The 20,138-nt window shown below is 41.2% G+C and overlaps 1 protein-coding gene and 1 long non-coding RNA gene across 7 annotated transcripts in view; one reads left to right on the forward strand and one right to left on the reverse strand.

Annotated features, from left to right (window-relative positions):
- The window catches only part of NAV3 (neuron navigator 3), a 642,886-nt gene that overhangs the window by 304,041 nt on the left and 318,707 nt on the right, over positions 1-20,138 (reverse strand). For 2 of the 6 annotated variants that reach the window (XM_056574061.1, XM_056574059.1), the window contains exon 1: positions 18,942-19,204. The exons of 1 other annotated variant lie outside the window; for it this stretch is intronic. In XM_056574061.1, the coding sequence (XP_056430036.1) occupies positions 18,942-19,184 (243 nt within the window). In that variant the 5' untranslated portion in view covers positions 19,185-19,204. Of the gene's footprint in view, positions 1-18,941; positions 19,207-20,138 lie in introns of those variants that run through there. 3 more of the 6 variants (XM_056574060.1, XM_056574058.1, XM_056574062.1) reach the window with 3 other exon arrangements.
- Positions 11,195-19,950, forward strand: LOC130369182 (uncharacterized). The gene is made up of 3 exons (XR_008892693.1): positions 11,195-11,299; positions 13,556-13,635; positions 19,514-19,950. It is a non-coding gene; the product is annotated as an uncharacterized LOC130369182 (long non-coding RNA).

Below are 20,138 nucleotides of genomic sequence, written 5' to 3' on the forward strand. Positions count from 1 at the left end.
CACCAGTTGATCTAAAAAAAATTGTTTACCAGTGGAGTACCCCTTTAACCCATATACAGTTTGAAAAATGATGTACGATTGCATCCGTTTTTTAAAGCAAAAAAAGTATACGCTTTTAACTTTTCACTCCATTATAAATAAAGTTTCACTTGTTTGATTGAAATCCCAAGAAAAAAAAAAGGGCAAAGTCAAAAACCGTATGGTGCAAACCGGATGGAACCACATACGGTTCTGTACGGTTCGCATTGACTCCCATGTTAAAAAAAAAAAAAACATAAATGGTTTAATACGGTTTTTCACTTAATACAGTTTTTCACCAAAAACCGTGGTAGGCTACGGGAAAAAAAACAGACAAAACCATACAAAACGCAAAATGGATGCAAGCAGATGCATCGTTTGGCATATGGTTTTCAATGGAGAGTCAATGCATACGGTTTTCAATATGGTTCTGTACGGTTTTCACATTGAACATGTATACGGGAACTGTATTGCAAAAACGTGGTGTGACACCCTAAGAGACACATGAAAGCACGCAGTTTGCAAAAAAGCACCTACCGTGTTTCTCCGAAAATAGTACCTACCCCGAAAATAGGCCCTAGCCGGATTATCGGGGTGGGCTGCAATATAAGCCCTACCGCGATAATAAGACCTAGACCAGTGGTCTCCAACCTGCGGACCTCCAGATGTTGCAAATGTTTGCAACATCTGGAGGTCCGCAGGTTGAAGACCACTGACCTAGACAATGCCCGGGCTGCAAATATTAAAAAGCAATCTTTAACTTACCTTCGTTCTCTGTTCCCCCATTGCTAAGGAACCGGCCTCGCAGTCCTCCTCTGTTCTCACTCGCCGGACGGCTTCTTACATGACAGTCGGCTCAGCCTATCATCGGCAGAGGCGGGACATCGCTGCGGCCAGTGATAGGCTGAAGGCTCTGAGACGTCACAACACCAGGAAGCAGTAAGAACAGCGGAGGGACCATGAGGCCGGTGCCTTAGCAATGGGGGAATGGAGGACGAAGGTAAGTTAAAGATTGCTTTTTAATATTTGCAGCCCGGGCACAGGAATAGATACAGCACAGCGGCTGATAATTATTCGGCAGGGGGGGAGAGTACCCCGATGTGGGAATTGTGGGGTGCAGCGCTGGGCTGATAAACCGGCGGGGGTGGGGGGGATTAGGGACGTTGGGGGGCATTTACCCCCCCCCCATTATCATCATGTGATATGCGCAGCTCGCGCATATCACATGATGATAATGGGGGGGGGGGGGTAAATACCGTGGAACCGCCATGTTGTTCAATGTGCATACCATAGATAAATGAGCCCTACCCTGAAAATTAGCCCTAGTGTGTTTTTTGGGGCTAAAATTTATATAAGACCCGGTCCTATTTTCGGAGAAACACGGTAGCCCTAAAGTATCATATCTGTGCACTGCAGATCATCGGCGGGTGTCAGCATCCCACTGATCAGATATTTGCAGCCTTTCCTGAGAATAGGCCATCAATCACTAAGCGCCAGGAAACCCCTTTAAATCACTGTAACTATTGTATGAAGCATTAATCAGCAGGACCAATAGTCCTGTATCTCTGAGTGATCAGAGCCTTTAAATTGTTTATGGTCTATGTACACGGCCATAATACAGCTCCCCTTTGTACATACCTGTAATTGGGTTGCCACAGAGGGTGCAGGGAGACATTTGGATAAGATTTTGTAGAATGCTGACAGATAACAAATCACTGCAAAAATAACTAAATAGACATGTACAGAGGTATTATCTACTAAAAGAATGGCAAAACTTAGCTTCTTTGTGTTGTTTTTTTTCTTTTTAGTTCTGCTTTCAACACATATGACAAATATGATAAATTACATTTCCAGAAAGTGTGTTCCCCCTGAGAGGGACATAACTGCTGCTTTATGTCTATCAACACCTCCTAGATAATAATAATTCATGTGCCACCTCCTACTATAGATTTATACAGAAAATGCTTCAATGCTACCAAAACATAACAGCAGTTCTGATATAAACATTTGTGTCTCAAGTCCCTTGATGTAATTTAGACAGCATTTTTCATATGAATTAAAGGGGTTATCCAGGAAAAAACTTTATATATATATCTCAACCGGCTCCATAAAGTTAAACAGATTTGTAAATTACTTCTATTAAAAATATTAATCCTTTCAGTACTTATGAGCTGCTGAAATTGAGTTGTTTTTTTCTGTTTAATTGCTCTCTGATGACACCTGTCTCGGGAACTGTCCAGAGTAAAAGCAAATCCTCATAGCAAACCTATTCTGCTCTGTGCAGTTCCTGAGACAAGCAGAGATGTCAGCAGAGAGCACTGTTTCCAGACAGAAAAGAACAACTCAACTTCAGCAGCTGATAATTATTGGAAGGATTAAGATTTTTTAAATAGACGTAATGTACAAATCTGTTTAACTTTCCTGAGCCAGTTGATATAAAAAAAATATATATATATTTTTTTTTTTTCCTGGAATACCCCTTTAAACCTCCAAACTTGAAAATTGCATTTCTAAACTAAATGTATAACATTGATGCAATTATCTGTTACGGGAGTCTAAAATCATATCATCATATTACAAGTCACATTAGGACAGTATTTAAGTTCTTGAAGTGGCTCATGAGGATTTTGGCTTAACTTGGCTATCACAAATATTATAGTGGATGATACATATCTATGTAATGTATTAAAATGGTGAGTAGCACCATCATATGCTACCTTTTAGGGTATGATCACCTTGCTCTAGGAATCTTATACTTGGCTTTTGCGTTTTTGTAGGCTGTTTTGTTTTGCGGTCAATGTGGTTTTTATTTCAAATCAATATATTGTAGGTATAAGATTTGTTGCTATTTTCTCAACATTAAAAGTGCCAAAACATTTTAAAATGCTGAACAAATTGTGTAGGAGTCCTAAAGCTACACGACAATTTTACCTGCCAAGGCCATGCAGACATACATAAGCATTCATAAGCCATGCCGATTTATAGGAACACTGTATGTTGTTACAGTCTTCATCATGAAGCATGAACAAATAAACTCGTCTTTCAGAATAGAAAGGAACGTTCTGGAGAGACGGCAACAACAAACTAATTAATTGAAATACAAAGCATTTTTCCCTGCTTTGTTCCTTGTGTGTAGATTGAACAATATTAGAAGTTCCAGTTTAATGACTTCACTGTAGGGGCAATAAGGGCGTTATTTTTAAGCGTTTATACTTGTATGATCATGGTCCAAGCAGTTGTCATACCCTCCACAAGGAATTATTATTTCAACAAGCCGAATAAACTTAGCAACATTAATTTATTTATTTATTTACTTTTAATACAATGTTATTTGTTGGGTTACCGCATACTCCCCACTACCCATTATAAAATGTTGTGATATAACACATAACACTCTAGGGACAAATGTGTCTATATAGAGCCATCTACTTTAAAAAGCATTTTAAACTTTGCCATAAACAGATACTGGTATTATCACAGCGTCTAATTCTAAGCATCATTCTTTCTATTACAGTTATGTCTTCTAATGAGAAAACCACAGTCTTAGCTGGGAGATAACAGGGATTTCTCAATCTGTCACCAGTGGAGAGAACAAGAGCCAAAGTCTCTGGAAAAGTTCTCCTGGAAACTTTCCCTATATTCAAAAACATTTGCTTTGAAATACATAGAAAGTTAACCCAGGCTGCAAGAGCCCATTTACACTATCGTATTTTCGTCCTAAAGGACGCACCGGCGTATAAGACGCACCCAATTTTTAGGGGCAAAATCTAAAAAAATAAAGATTTTGAACCCAATAGTGGTCTTCAACCTGCGAACCTCCAGATGTTGCAAAACTACAACTCCCAGCATGCCCGGACAGCCGTTGGCTGTCCGGGCATGCTGGGAATTGTAGTTTTGCAACATCTGGAGGTCCGCAGGTTGAAGACCACTGCATAGGAGGTAATACTCACGTGTCCCCGCCGCTCCGGACCCGTCACCGCTGCCCTGGACGTGTCCCCGTCGCTCTGGAACGTCTCTGCTGCCGGCCAGGTATCCTCGCTCTCCGTCGCCGCCATCACGTCGTTATGCACGCCGACGCAAGTAAGCGACGATGTGATGACGAGGAAGGAGAGCGCCGGCCATGCAGGGGATCCCTGAATGGAGAAGACACCGAGGAGGCAGGTAAGGTCCCTCCCGGTGTCCTGTAAGCACTAACCCGGCTATTCAGTCGGTCTGTTCGGGACCGCCGCGGTGAAATCGCGAACTGAACAGCCGGGTTAGTGTTACTTTTCCTTCAGACGCGGCGGTCAGCTTTGATCGCCGCGTCTGAAGGGTTAATACAGGGCATCACCGCGATCGGTGATGTCCTGTATTAGCCGCGGGTCCCGGCCATTGATGGCCGCAGGGACCGCCGCGATAGGTGTGTATTCACCGTATAAGACGCACCGACTTTTTCCCCCCAGTTTTGGGGAAGAAAAAGTGCGTCTTATACGACGAAAAATACGGTATATATTTTTTCGGCGGAATTGCACTATGTAGTTCTGCTATGGAAGATATGGTGCCGCAGCCTCCCATTGAAAACAATCCTTCTGTACCATTTACACTCCGGAATTTCCATGGTGGACATTCCGGACCCCAGACTTGCTAAAAGAATGGAGGAATACCCTCAGAAATGTTCCACCAGTATCCGCTACAAATGGAATATCTCTAGGCGCAGATTCCGTAGTGTGAATGAGCCCTAAAAGTCACTTTACTGTGTCAGTATTATAACACCATAGAGAAGAAACCCATTATGTTTCACAAATGTTTTTGAATGTGTCGATATTGGTAGTGGCAGGAGAAAACCAGCACTTCGGCATCTCCGGTGCTCCCATACAAATGAATGGCGAGCATGGCGTCTACAGTATGCGTGCCTTCTCTGACAGACGGGTCTGGTTCTGGAGATCGCAGGGAGTCCAAACGGTTAGACCCCCGCGATCAGATACTTAAGATCATTTTCGCTGGACTACCACTTTAACACTTATCAGCTGTCCATGTAATGCATGGAAGTTGCTGACTACCTTAGTTTTTTTTTGTAATCGCTACGAGATGGCTTTATGTATTAAAACTAATTCTGGTAAAATGTACCAGTTCCCATGGTTTAGAAAGACGATTTCCCCATAATGTTGAATCCTTAGGGGCATGCTTAAGATTTATCATATATACGCAGGCTAAATGTATGATCGCCGGGGTCTGACTTTTGGGACCCCTTGTGATCTACAGAATAGGGACTAGAGTTCTCTGTACCAACAGAGTGGTGGGCACGAGTGCAGTACTGATCCTATAATTGTCTATAAGAGCTGCCAGAGGTAGCTGAAACCAGCACCCGGCTATTTCCGGCAGGTCCCACAGGCAATAAATAAAGTGGCATGCAGCTAAATACACGTTATCACAACTCCATTAAGACTGGTACATCTGGAATCCATTTTAAGGACCATGGGGGACCCAGCAGTTGGAGATATAGTGGGGAAAACAAGTATTTGATACATGGCCAATTTTGCAGGTATCATAGATACTCTTCAACTGTGAGAGACAAAATCTAAAACAAAAATTCAGAAAATCACATTGTATGATTTTTGAAAAATGCATTGTATTTTATTGCATGACAGTATTTGATCACCTACTAACCAGTAAGAATTCCAGCTCTCACAGACCTGTTATTTTTTTTTAACCCCTTAAAGGGGTACTCCGGTGGAATTTTTTTTTTTTTTATCAACTGGTGCCAGAAAGTTAAACAGATTTGTAAATTACTTCTATTAAAAAAATATCAATCCTTCCAGTACTACAGAGGAAATTATTTTCTTTTTGGAACACAGAGGTCTCTGCTGACATCAAGAGCACTGTGCTCTTTGCTGACACCTCTGTCCATTTTAAGAACTGTCCAGAGTAGGAGAAAATCCCCATAGAAAACATATGCTGCTCTGGACATTTCCTAAAATGGAAAGAGATGTCAGCAGAGAGCACTGTGGTCATAATATCACCAGAGAGCTCTGTGTTCAAAAAAAGAAAATAGTTTCCTCTGTAATATTCAGCAGCTAATAAGTACTGGAAAGAGTAAGATTTTTTAATAGACATAATTTACAAATCTGTTTAACTTTCTGGTTTTCCACCGGAGTACCCCTTTAAGGACACAGGGTTTTTCCGTTTTTGCACTTCCATTTTTTCCTCATCACTTTCTAAACATTGTAACGCTTTCAATTTTGCACATACAGACCCATATGAGTGCTATCTCAGCAGTGGATCACCCCCTGCAATCGCACTGCGGGGAGGCGATCCACCCCAATGGACCACCAGGGATGGTATAAATGTCCCTTTAGACACCTCTAGAGGAGGAATGGGAGATGGCCATGTGGTCTGATGAGACAAAAATAGAGCTTTTTGGTCTAAACTCCACTCGCCATGTTTGGAGCAAGCAGAAGGATGAGTACAACCCCAAGAACACCATCTCAACTGTGAAGCATGAAGGTGGAAACATCATACTTTGGGGTTGATTTTTTGCAAGGGGGACAGGTCGACTGCCCCGTATTTAGGGGAGGATGGATGGGGCCTTGTATCACAATATCTTGGCCAACAACCTCCTTCCCTCAGTAAGAGCATTGAAGATGGGTGGTGGCTGGGTCTTCCAGCATAACCAGAAGCATCTCAAGGTCCTGGAGTGGCCTAGCCGGTCTCCAGACCTGAACCCAATAGAAAATCTTTGGAGGGAGCTGAAAGTCCGTATTGCCCAGCAACAGCCCCAAAAACTGAAAGATCTGGAGAAGGTCTGTATGGAGGAATGGGCCAAAATCTTTGCTGCAGTGTGTGCAAACCATTCAAGAACTACAGGAAACGGTTGATTGCTGTAATTGCAAACTTAGGTTTCTTTACGAAATATTAAAGGGGTACTCCAGTGGAAAACTTTTTTTTTTTTTTAAATCATCAACTGGTGACAGAGAGTTAAACAGATTTGAAAAAAATGGTATCCACTGGAGTACCCCTTTAAGTTATGCTTTTCTGATGTATCAAATACTTATATCATGCAATAAATTGCAAATTAATTTCTTTTAAAAATTATACAATGTGATTTTCATGATTTTTATCTTAGATTCCATCTCTCACAGTTGAAGAGTACCTATGATAAATTATGGACCTCTACATGCTTTGTAAGTAGGAAAACCTGGATAATCGGCAGTGTATCAAATACTTGTCCTTCCCACTGCATGCCCTACCCACAGGATAGGGGATTCGTCTTCATTGTGGCACTATCCTTTTAACAGATCTAATAAAAGAACACAAAAAAGTTAGATACTTCATGAAATTGCAGTATGAAAAACACCTGTGAGTGTGAGTTTGAGGAATTGTTGAGGATTCTAAAACACAGATGTAAAAACTGACAAAGTGGATAGAAGCAAAAACAAAGATGGTAGCGGAAATCTAGAGGAGAAAAGAAAGGTTTTAGCTTAAATGAAAGATTGGCTGAGCAGGGAGTTCCTGTAGGTACAACACGTCACAGGAACCAGGAAGCAGCACAGAGCCATCAGAACTGCAGCAACTGGAGATAGGGGCAGGTGAGTTTTTTTATACAGTTTTTAGTGGGACTCAAAAAAGCAGGGGGCCGTGCTTTTGAGCCCTGCAAACAAACTGTATATGCTTACAAACTACCTGAATGTGGTCCCTAGAGATGAGCGAAGTTACAGTCATACCATTCGTCACGAACTTCTCGGCTCGGCAGTTGCTGACTTTAGCCGGCATAAATTAGTTCAGCTTTCAGGTGCTCCGGTGGGCTGGAAAAGGTGGATACAGTCCTAGGAGAGAGTCTCCAGCCGCCCACCGGAGCACTTGAAAGCTGAACTAATTTATGCAGCTAAAGTTAGCAAACGCTGAGCCGAGAAGTTTGTGACGAATCGAATCACTGTAACTTTGCTCATCTCTAGTGGTCACTTTCATTCTATGTTTGGTCAATTATTGGCATAACATTCTGCTGCTTTGCCAATGTATACCACAAAAAAGCATTGTAATAGATGTGACACTGCCCTCACCCAGCACCCCACTTTTTAGTTTAGTTCCCTGATTCCAATGTTTATGTGCTATAATATACCGTATGGGGTTAAACTCCACTTCTACAAAGAGGACTTTTTTAGGTAATTCACAATGAATTATCTCCTCTATGTTGTTATGAAATTAAACCTTCATGACTGTTTTTCAGGAAATCCTATTGTTATGTCTGTGATACATAAAAACATATGCAATTCCACATATTCCTTTGAATAAGTCACATAGGAGCAATAGGACCATTTCCTGTTCTGCTGTAATCTGTGGAAGTCATTTCACAGTCACCTCTGCTTACTCATATATTACGTATTTATGACATAGAGGAACTGGAAACCCTTTGTAAAGAAAAAAATTAATTACCAATGCTTCACTGGTACTAAACATAGATTGTGAGTTTTATTTATAAAAGTTTTGGGCATAATTCTACATTCTACCAACAAAAACTGTCACTGACAAAAACTTTTGATATAATGTAGATAATACCATTATATGTATATTTGTAATATACATTGATTAAAAAATGTGTATATTTTTGGGTGAAAAAATGCTGTCCCTACAACTATTGCCTGTGTGTCTCTAAAAGGAGTCCAAATACAGGAAGTGAGGGCAGGAGAAGTAAGGCTCTTTGCAGGCTCCTGGCTTGTCAATCAGCCTGCTGTGTGAGCCAGAGGCGTGTCATGGAGCCTTACTGCACAGAGCCCTGCTTGTCCTAAGTGTGCAGAGCCCTACTTGTCCTGCCCTCACTTCCTGTATTTGGACTCCTCATAGAGACACACAAACAATAGCTGTAGGGACAAAAATATACACATTTTTTTTAACCAATGTATATTACAAATATACATATAACGGTATTATCTAAGTTATATAAAAAGTTATGTGTTGACGAAAGGTACACTTTAAAGGGATATTCTGGTGGCATATTTTTTTTATACTGGTGTGGTGTAAAAATAAAAAGGAAACCATACTCACCTGTCCCGATCTCCATGACTGCTATTCCAACAGCTCCTGGTTGTGTCCCTGTAGGAAATGCCTGCTCAGCCAATCTTTAACTGTGGAACCTCACTGTGGCAGAAAGACTGAACGGGGTATTTCTACAACATGTCACACAAATCAGGAAGCAGCCAAGAGCAGCGGAGATAAGAAGCAGTTAGAACAGCAGCATCGGGGCAGGTAAATAGCTTTCTTTTCCCAAGCATCAGAAACTATAGTTGTATAGATTATTTTACCATTTTAAAGGGAACCTGGCATTAATATTGAGCAATCAAAGCTGCTTATAGTGCTATGCAGAGGTTGGAGAGGCAGCTGTAACAATTCCTTTTGTTTCCATCATTCCATCTTGCATAATTGAGAAAAAAGTTTGCTGACCCAGTTGTCACTTTGGCAAGTGTCCATGGGGTGGGGGGATATTTTTTTTAGGTGCGCAGAGATCTCCACAGCCACTCAGCTTGAGTTTTCAATTAGGAGACCAGTAGAGCTGTCAATGATAGCTGAGAGAATGGTCAGGGGAAATAAAAAGGGTGATCGAAGTGTATGGAATCACAAGGTAGACAATATCAACCTGAAACAGGACAGTCAACGTTCAGTTTTTTCCTAGATCCAAACTCTTTTCTTGAAAACTGTCCTCAAGAATAGTTGAAATGTCTATTTTTGTAGATTATGTGAATAAACGTTGTGATTGTATGAAACATGTGCGTGCTGGACTTAAAGGGGTACTTCATTGGGAAAAAAATGAGTTTTTAAATCAACTGGTGCCAGAAAGTTAAACATATTTGTAAATTAATTCTATTTATCTTAATTCTTCCAGTATTTATCATCTGCTGTATACTACAGAGGAAGTTGAGTTGTTCTTTTCTGTCTGACCACATTGCTCTCTGCTGACACCTCTGTCCGTGTCAGGAACTGTCCAGAGAAGGAGCAAATCCCCATAGCAAACCTATCCTGCTTTGGACAGTTCCTGACAAGGACAGAGATGTCATCAGAGAGCATTGTGGTGAGACAGAAAAGAACAACTCAACTTCCTCTCTAGTATAAGGCAGCTGATAAATACTGGAAGGATTAATATTTTTAAAAAGAAGTAATTTACAAATCTGTAACTTATTGTTTATTTGAAAACATTTGTTTTCCACCACAGTACCCCTCTAATATGTGATTCTAAAGCTACACTGGGAGATTGGATTCCATGCATCAAAATGGCACAGGTGAGCCAGCTATGGAGTTTCTCCCCTTTATTAACATGTTATGTATGACAAACATTCCTCAATTCTCTGCATAGCACAAATTCCAGGTAGATTTCAATAGCTACACAACAAAACATGTTTATTTAGTCTGTGCAATAAGAGAAGAGAAAGTTTGCTTCTTTCTACGCTTTTTACATTTGGGTATGGCTTTCCCTGTGAGAATTATCACCTCGCATTCATCTCTGTCTATACCTACCCTTTCTATAACTATGCAATGTTTACACATTGAAGAGAAATGTAAGTACAACGTGAGGCATACCATATATATCATTGTATATTTGATATTCTTATGGCATGAAGGAGCATGAAAAAGAACATTTGTAGAAAGTGAGAGCCAATCCAGAGACATAGTAAAACTCATATTTACTGTAATCCAAAATAGACCTTTAAATTAGTTGAGACATTTGGCCCCTACATCCATCCACAGACCAGACACCAAAATTAATACAGATCCTAGATCAGACTCTTAATTTAGCTCAGACCCTCTATTCAGACCTGAAAATTAATTATTAAAAAAAATACAGGTTACTTCATCTTCAGTGCCCGGTTTGATTTTGCCAATAAGGAGTAGAGAGTTAGCCAAAGGGTCACAAAATGGGGTAAAAGGGAAACATTCACCAGGCCCTTAACAAAATTCCATTTCTTGACAAAATTCCATGCTATAATGGGGGCCACATTTGACCTTTTTTTTATTCTTTGTATGCCACTGCCATGTGTAGAATACAAGTTATTTTCTAGATCACCAGACAGATTGTACAGGTACAATGGACGTGACAGACTAGATTGCAGACTCATAAAAAGGGAGAGACGGCCTTGCCTGTAAGGGCTTACAATCTACAAGGAGACTGAAACAGAAGGTGAGCGAGAGAGATGGTCATCTGTGAGCAGGTGGGGAAGTAGCCATTCATAGTGCAGTGCCGAGGCAGCAGGGATAATGTAGGCCATAAGCTTGCTTGAAGAGATGAGTCTTAAGATTACTCTTGAAGGTCTTGATGGTGAGTAAAAGACGGATTTTACTTTATTCTTTTTTTTTTTTAGCGGGTGTCTCCAAATTCAAGTTTTAATAAACATAATAGAATAAATGTTTGTACTGTCAATAGGCTATTGTTTAATGTCCTATTTCCTCAAGCATCACATCCTGACAGTCCTGTCAAGTAAGGAATGCTACTGGTTTTAGTAACAATCCATGTCTTGTGCTACATGCTCATATATCCTAAGGGTATTTTTCTCGGTATTGACATCTATCACAAAGGAAAACTATACAGGCAGCTCCAAACTATCTCACACCATCATAAAACAATGGTGTTAAGAATGAAAAACAGCACAATACAAATACAAGTGTCAGTTATTTGAATTTCTTGAATTTGTTATATTGCTATGTAATTTATTTGACGGTAAATTGGTGCTGACTTTATGTTCTGAAGACAAAAGGCTGTGCCACATCTGAAGGCAGACATATTTCTAGTTACACTTAGGGCTTGTGACTTAAAGGGGTAACTCATTTAACCCCTTAACGACGCAGGACGTATATTTACGTCCTGCGCCGGCTCCCGCGCTATGAAGCGGGATCGCGCCGCGATCCCGCATCATATCGCGTCGGTCCCGACGCTCATCAACGGCCGGGACCCGTGGCTAATACCACACATCGCCGATCGCGGCGATGTGCGGTATTAACCCTTTAGAAGCGGCAGTCAAAGCTGACCGCCGCTTCTAAAGTGAAACTGAAAGTGACCCGGCTGCTCAGTCGGGCTGTTCGGGACCGCCGCGGTGAAATCGCGGCGTCCTGAACAGCTGACCGGACACCGGAAGGGCCCTTACCTGCCTCCTCGGTGTCCGATCGACGAATGACTGCTCCGTGCCTGAGATCCAGGCAGGAGCAGTCAAGCGCCGATAATGCTGATCACAGGCGTGTTAATACACGCCAGTGATCAGCATAGGAGATCAGTGTGTGCAGTGTTATAGGTCCCTATGGGACCTATAACACTGCAAAAATTTTTTTAAAAAAAGTGTTAATAAAGGTCATTTAACCCCTTCCCTAATAAAAGTTTGAATCAAACCTATATAAGTAGGGTATCATTTTAACCGTATGGACCTACAGAATAATGATAAGGTGTAATTTTTACAGAAATATGCACTGCGTAGAAACGGAAGCCCCCAAAAGTTACAAAATGGCGTTTTTTTTCGATTTTGTCGCACAATGATTTTTTTTTCCGTTTTGCCGTGCATTTTTGGGTAAAATGACTAATGTCACTGCAAAGTAGAATGAGCGACGCAAAAAATAAGCCATAATATGGATTTTTAGGTGGGAAATTTAAAGGGTTATGATTTTTAAAAGGTAAGGAGGAAAAAACGAAAGTGCAAAAACGGAAAAACCCTGAGTCCTTAAGGGGTTAATATAAAAAAAATAAAATACTCCCCAGAATACAGGCATTAAACTAAACACTCCTCAGATGCTGCTGGAATCACTGTCGTTTCCTCCAGCTCTGGTCTTCTTCCTGCTTCTGGGAGACAACACAACACTGCACTTAGCAAATCCTCGCTCGCACCATGTCCTGCCTCAGCTGATGATAGGCTGAGCAGCAGTGTCATGTATTAAGCCCGGGGCACCAGGAAGAAGCTCTGGCCAGGGCTTAATACATTACACAGAAGCTTAGCCTTTCGCCAGCCAAAGCCAATGATAAGCTGACTGGCATTGTTATGTGTTGACCCACAAAAGCAGGAAGAAGACCAGGGCCGGAGAATGGGACAGCAATTCCAGCAGCACCAGGGGAGCAGCGGTAGGTAAGTCAAGTTTTATTGTTTTAATGTCGGTATTCTGGGGAGTAATTCTTTTTTAAGTATTAAATGAGACAGCCCCTTTAGGGTGCTTGTCCAGGACTACAATATGGATAGCCTCTTCTAATAATATTCTGGTAGTTTGACCCCACTTGTCAGCTAACTGAATGGCTTATGCTAAAGCACTGCATTGAATCATGGGTTTTCTGAAAATCAGACCCCCACCAATCACACATTGAAGGCTCATCAATAGGAACAGAACCCAGGGCAACATGACTTGAGCCTGATCAACTATTTCACTAATAAGTAGTGGAGATAATTTCTTTTAAACGGTTTCTATCTGTAAGGTGCAATAACAATGTAGAAGACATAGTAAAAAAAAACGATGAAATCAGAGTTATCAAGCCACCTTTTTATCCAATAATGTAAAATTGTTTGGTTGCAGCCATTCTCTTTATTTGTCTCTCCTCCTATAGGCCCAGCCTAGGATCAAAATGATGCAATCAACCAGAGTTTGAGATATCATCCAGTGTAATAGTGCCCTTATTTTACACAGGTATGTCAGTTATCACTACTTTTCTTTCATTTTACATTTGCCAGTTACCGGGAGAAATTTTTGTGAAACATTGCATGTTCAAAGCCTTAATCTCACCGACAAAGTCCTAATCTCATAGACATTCCTTGTTTTCTTGTGAGATAATTTGAAACATATATTTTAATGTCTATGTAAACAATGCATTCAGCTTATTCATAGGCTGAAAATTGGGATGTACTATATTTTTTGCCCTATAGGACGCACCGGCATATAAGACACACCCAATTTTAAAAGTGCAAAATCTAGAAAAAAAAGATTCTGAACCCAACAGTGATCTTCAACCTGCAGACCTCCAGATGTTGCAAAACTACAACTCCCAGCATGCCCGGACAGCCGTTCGCAGGTTGAAGACCACTGGTATAGAAGGTAATACTCACGTGTCCCCGCCGCTCCAGAGCCGTCACCGCTCCCGTGGTGTCCCCGACACTCTGGACGTCTTCTCTCCGTCGCCCTCATCACGTCACTGTCATCACGTGGCTCCGCACGCCGCTCCTATTGGATGACGTCGAAGGAGAGTGACGACGTCGAAGGAGAGCGCCGGCCATGCAGGGGATCCCGACACGGAGCAGACATCGAGGAGGCAGGTAAGGTCCCTCCCGGTGTCCTGTAAGCTGTTCGGGACGCCGCGATTTCACCGCAGCGGTCCCGAACAGTCTGACTGAGCAGCCGGGTTAGTATCACTTTCGCTTCAGACGCGGCGGTCAGCTTTGATCGCCGTGTCTGAAGGGTTAGTACAGGGCATCGCCACGATCGGTGATGTCCTGTATTGGCCGCGGGTCCCGGCCATTGATGGCCGCAGGGACCGCCGTGATATGACAGTGTTTTAATGTGTATTCGCCGTATAAGATGCACCAACTTTTCCCCCCCAGTTTTGTAGAAGAAAAAGTGCATCTTATATGGCGAAAAATACGGTATACACTGGGCTAATGACCGGGATGGAATGTTCATTTACTGATCATTAGCCTGAGAAAAGTACCTAATGTGTAAGATGGACTGATATCATTTCATTAGCCAGGAAGACAAAACTAGAGGATACACTATAAGAGTATATATACTGCCCTCTGATTGGCTGCCTGGAGGAACTGCAGAACTCCATTAAAGCAAATGAATAGCATTCTGGTTATATATCAGCACACAGCCACCTGATAAGATCACCATTTCCAGTTCCATCACACGTTTCCTGGCCTGACAACACTATTGATTATACTATGATGTGTTCAATAGATTTCCATTGCACAGCATTTTTCTGAATTATGTGTTGAAATCATATTTGTTAAAGAAAACCATGTTCTATTGCAGTTACAACTCAATATTATGCAGCAGCCAGATGGATTGATGTCTGGGAAATAAGAAAAATGAGCTGCGCTGAGGGAATCCCAAGTCACACAAACTCCATGATAGGGTGTGGAAGAAAACGATAATGTGACTCATATCATGTCTGGCCAAACGCTCACAAGTACATTGGGTGGATATTGTGGGCAGTTATAGGGGGAAATCAGCCAAATCACTCTTTAGCACCACATTTTAGGCTGGCCACTAACCATCTTATTTACACAATATTAACATAGAAGTAGAGGCATATAACGCATTATGTAACACTATCACGTCCCTTGATAAAGTCAAGCCAGACAAAACGTACGTTGGCAGGCATTCTCAGCGTACCACATGGGTGAGTGTATGGTACTTATGATTTTGTAATGTTATAACTGTATGCACGTTTACAATAATAGAGAGTCTTGTACAACTAGGTCAGGATCAGGACTGTTGTCCGAGACTCTCAGTGCACCTTATTGCAGTTATACAGTTATCAGTTGTATACTGAGCCTTTATCTCCCCCATGCACTTTTTTTATATGGTTAGTAATACATACTTTTTGATTTAATGGTGTCTAGCTACACTGCTCCTAGCATGTTTTTAGAATTTTCAATTTTCCCTGCATTTTTAACATGATCTAAATAAAGTGATTCTTTTTTCAGTAGCTATTGCTCTTTTTCTTTATGTCAAATAGTTTAGTTGAAGCTATACTGTATATTAGGATAGAGAGACCTTTGGCACCATCATTACAGTGTGATTGATTTAGTGACTATGGGGACTATATATTGTGGTGTTCTGTTTATATATTATGTAACACTAACAGCATTTGCTATTCAACATTTCAATGAGCTAGCTCAAATAACCCCCCATATATCTTCCTTTCCACTTTTGATAGTACCAATATATGTTACAGTTGATGATTTGGCAATGTTCAGAACTGATTTTAGTTATTCACTCATGCACATATGAAATGCCCATACTGTTTGGCAAAACATTTATCAAAGCTTAGAGATTGCTACTAACATATCTCGTTTAGGTATCCTAGATCCATTGGGCATGACTAAATAGCATTGATACAACTGATCCCAGTTGTATCAATGCTACTTATAGCCAGATTGTCCAGGGTCTAACCATGACAACTCATATTCGTAATTTACGGTCAGGCAGTATGACAATTTGTTGTTTTGTATTATTACAAGTGGAAGATTAAAGGGCTTCTCCATTTAGGACTATCCTACCTACAGAGGGCTACTACCTACAGGGTGGGTTGCTGCTTACAGAGGGCTGCTACCTACAGGGGGCTAATTAAAATAGGGTATACAGGGGGCCATCTATTGGGGAGGGGGGTGCTACCTACAGAGGGCTACTACCTACGTAGAGCTACAGGTTACAGGAGAACAGCTACCTACAGAGGGCTGCTACTTACAGAGGGTTACCACCTACACCTTTTACCTACAGGGGCTGCTTCCTACAAAGAGATAACACATACAAGGGGCTACTACGTAAATGGGGCTACTGTCTACAGAGGGCTACTACCTACAGGGTGGCTTCTACCTTCACAGGAGCTGCTATATACAGGGAACTGCTACCTATAGGGTGCTACTACCCAGAGGTCACTAATACTACAGGGGTCCAAGTCCTACAAGTGGCTGTAACCTACAGTGGGTACCTACCTAAATGGGGTAGTCCCTACAAGGGGAAACTATCTACAGGGGACCTACCTATTGGGGGTAGCTGTCTACAGGAGACCTACCAACAGTGGGCAACTATATGTACAGTATATACATATAACAGTACTGTAATAACTGATTATTAAAGTCAAAAGAATTTTCCACAACACACTACCTCATGGGATTCCATCATGCCAAGTAGGGAACCTGTTGTCAATAATATAAACATTTATGTCCCAATGTGCCCCCCCCCCCCCCCAAACCCAACCAAAGAAGAAGAAATGAAAGCTGTAGATGCCACTGCCATCTAGAACCCATTATACCAGATCAATTACTTTCTATCTTCAAATGCATATAGGGATTTAGAATTTAAATTGACAGGTCTTTAAAGGCAAACTGACAGATGGATTAGCCTCACTAACCTTAATATAAAGGTGGTTGGTGTGGGTGAATCTAAGTAAAACAATGTATTCCTTACCCCAATCCAGTCAGCCATTCCCGAGATATAGCACAATCTTGCAATGTGTCAAATTAACTCTGGAGGTGGGTTTGAAGACTATCGGCACCTCCTAACTCATCCCCTGGGTCACCAAACAGGTCCCAGGAGATGCTGTCAGAATTGCAGATAGCCTTTAAACACGCCTCCAGCGCAGTTAAAGGTTAATTTGCATATTGCAAGATTGTGCTTTATCTCTGGAATGTCTGAACAGATTGGGGTAAGGAATACATAATTTTACTAAGGATCACCCAACTAACCACCTGTAAATTCAGGTTAGTGGGGTTGATCTGTCAGTTTCCCTTTAATATTTTATTTATATGCAGAGTCTATATCACCTTAAACTATTGGTCCAGTGACAGAGGTTGGATTGACAGGGCTCTGAAAACCTTTTTCCCATTTCTTATGTTATGCCAACATACATTACACAGTGCTGTAGAGAAATAGCCAATAATCACATCAGTTCACATCCCTAGTGGGCTCACAACCTAATTTTCCTCTAAAATATGCTCACACATTCTGGATCCAATTCCATGGGAAGTCAACTATTCTATCAGTATTCTATCAGTGTGGGAAGAAACCAATGCAAACCCTGGGGGAACATACAAACTCATTGCAGATGACAACCGTAGTTTCAATTTGAACTCGGGGCCCCAGCACTGCAGTACTAACCCCTAAACCACAATACCAAAATTTTCTGTTCTAATGGAATTCGGTTACACTTTTGCCATGGATACCTTGGATACAGATCACCAGATACTAATGTCCCAGCAGCTCAATACTATCACCTTTCTGTACCATTGATCACTGCATTCAAGGATGACGCCTTAGCCACTTTTACCTGTCATTCTAAAACACTTACATTTGGTGACCCTGCAATTTTGACCAGATGCAAAACTGACAAGAGAAATTAGAAATTTGCCACCTGTAAATGGGCAGAAAATGTATGCATATTAAGGATGCATTTTTGCATCCCTATTATGGCCACATGCCTCCACCTGACTGCAGGTGTGATAAGCCAAACGGACACCTGACCCACAGTCAGGCTGGGACTTGCGGCTGTGAATCCAGCCTCATATAGTGATAATGGGACCTGATAGGTGTCAAAGTATCAGAAATTCTGAATTAATGAATGCTTATAAAAACAGACTTTGGGCATGCATTGTTTTGGAATTAAATGCCAGAATACCAGTTTTTGTGAATGATAAGACATATCAGACTAAAGAAATATTACAATACATGCGGATAACCTATCAGTAATTATATTTTTAACAGCTTCTATCCATTGCTAACCTTTGGATTTGCTTCAGATAAAAGATAACATTGGTCTATGGTGTATGAATGGGTACTTCTAAGTGTCCTCCCCACATCCTGCACTCACATTTCAGTATAACGAATGCTGGCGTCCATGCTGATAAGACAATTTTCAGCAGACATACCTATTGATTTGCTGTAATGCTATTTACAATTCTTTCTAACCCTCATAAATTTATGTTATGCATTGCAATAAATGCTGATTTTATTGGAAGTGTCTGAAAGCAATATTGTAGGACATCCCACTAAAATCAATAATCCCCCCCAAAACACCACAACAGATATATGCTTAGTAAGGAATAACAATGAACTATGAGTTCTTCCTAATAAAGAAGGCTATAAAGCAGTTGTTATAAAACATCCTTGAGAGGACAACCGACTGCATGAATGAGAAGTGCAGAGATTAAGGCAGCAAATCAATATTTCCCTTGGACCAGAGTAAGACGATAAGAGTTATGAAAAAGTTTACTCACCTTTCTGTCTTCGACCTCTCTGACATTGCCCTGAAAAGTTTTCTTCTCGTCCAAATCACAGGATGGCTTTAACATGAGCTGACAAGAACTCATTGACTTCTCTGCCTTCATCAGCTCCAGGGACCTTGATGGATACTGGTGTGACATGGTCTTGCCAACATGTGGTATAGGTAGAGCTGTATGTATTGGCTTTGATCCTACAGCTGGCTGTCTTAACTTGGAGGAAACACCAAGCGCAGACATAGTTTCTAAAAGTATTTTAACTCTACAGACAAAATAAAAACACGTTGGTAAAATGTTCTTCTACCATAGTCAGTACATCTCCACTGCTCGAGTAAGGCAAGTCAAAGTCTCAGCCATGTGTTTTCCTCAGGATAAGAAACGTACACACTTTCATAATGTGTCCGGGATTTTCTTCATCTTAAACGGTTTTTAGCTTACTCTCTCAGAATGTGCTCAGCCAGTCGGTTACAGTATAAGATTAAACACTCCTTTGGGGCGTGAGATGTTTGAAGGTAACGTTCACAGATCTGTGTGTCTGGGATTAAGCTTTATTCTCCACCTCTTTACAGGCATTTCAAGTATGGGCTTTCCCCGAATGAAAGAGGGAAAGGAGAAGGCATGAGGAGACGTCTTACTGCATCTGTCAAAATAGCAGTAGAGAGAGTACGGCTCTTCCTGACTGCACACACGGGCAGCCTGCATTCTTTCTGACAAAAACACAATTCAACTTCCACTTGAGAGAAGAAAAAAAAAAAAGAAGACAGGACATTGCAAGTGGCCAAAACAAGCAGCTGTTAAACATGCTTCTCCACCGGAAACGCACTCAGCAAAACTGTTTGTTAATTCCTGTTATTTCCTTCCATTTTTATAACCAATTTTATTTTTCCTGCAAACAACCTCACCTTAAAAACAAGGTTCATGAACGCCACGATACATTATGTGATCAGCAATGAAAGAGTCTGCAGGATGGAAGCTTTGTGATCAAAGTAAAAGCGTTTATCGCAGGTATGAATTTACAAAAAAATATGTAATAAATCTCTTAGCATAGAACATCAAGGTTACGTCAGAAACCAAACAATTATATATGTGGTCCCTTTACATGGGAAAAGGCAATAAAGCATACAGAAATACGAGACTCAATCTATGGGTTGTGGAACCTATGAGGTCGCAAAATGTGCCTGTGCTATCACTGGT

This window comes from Hyla sarda, chromosome 4 (genome assembly GCF_029499605.1).
Source record: "Hyla sarda isolate aHylSar1 chromosome 4, aHylSar1.hap1, whole genome shotgun sequence".
NCBI classification, from domain to species: domain Eukaryota; kingdom Metazoa; phylum Chordata; class Amphibia; order Anura; family Hylidae; genus Hyla; species Hyla sarda.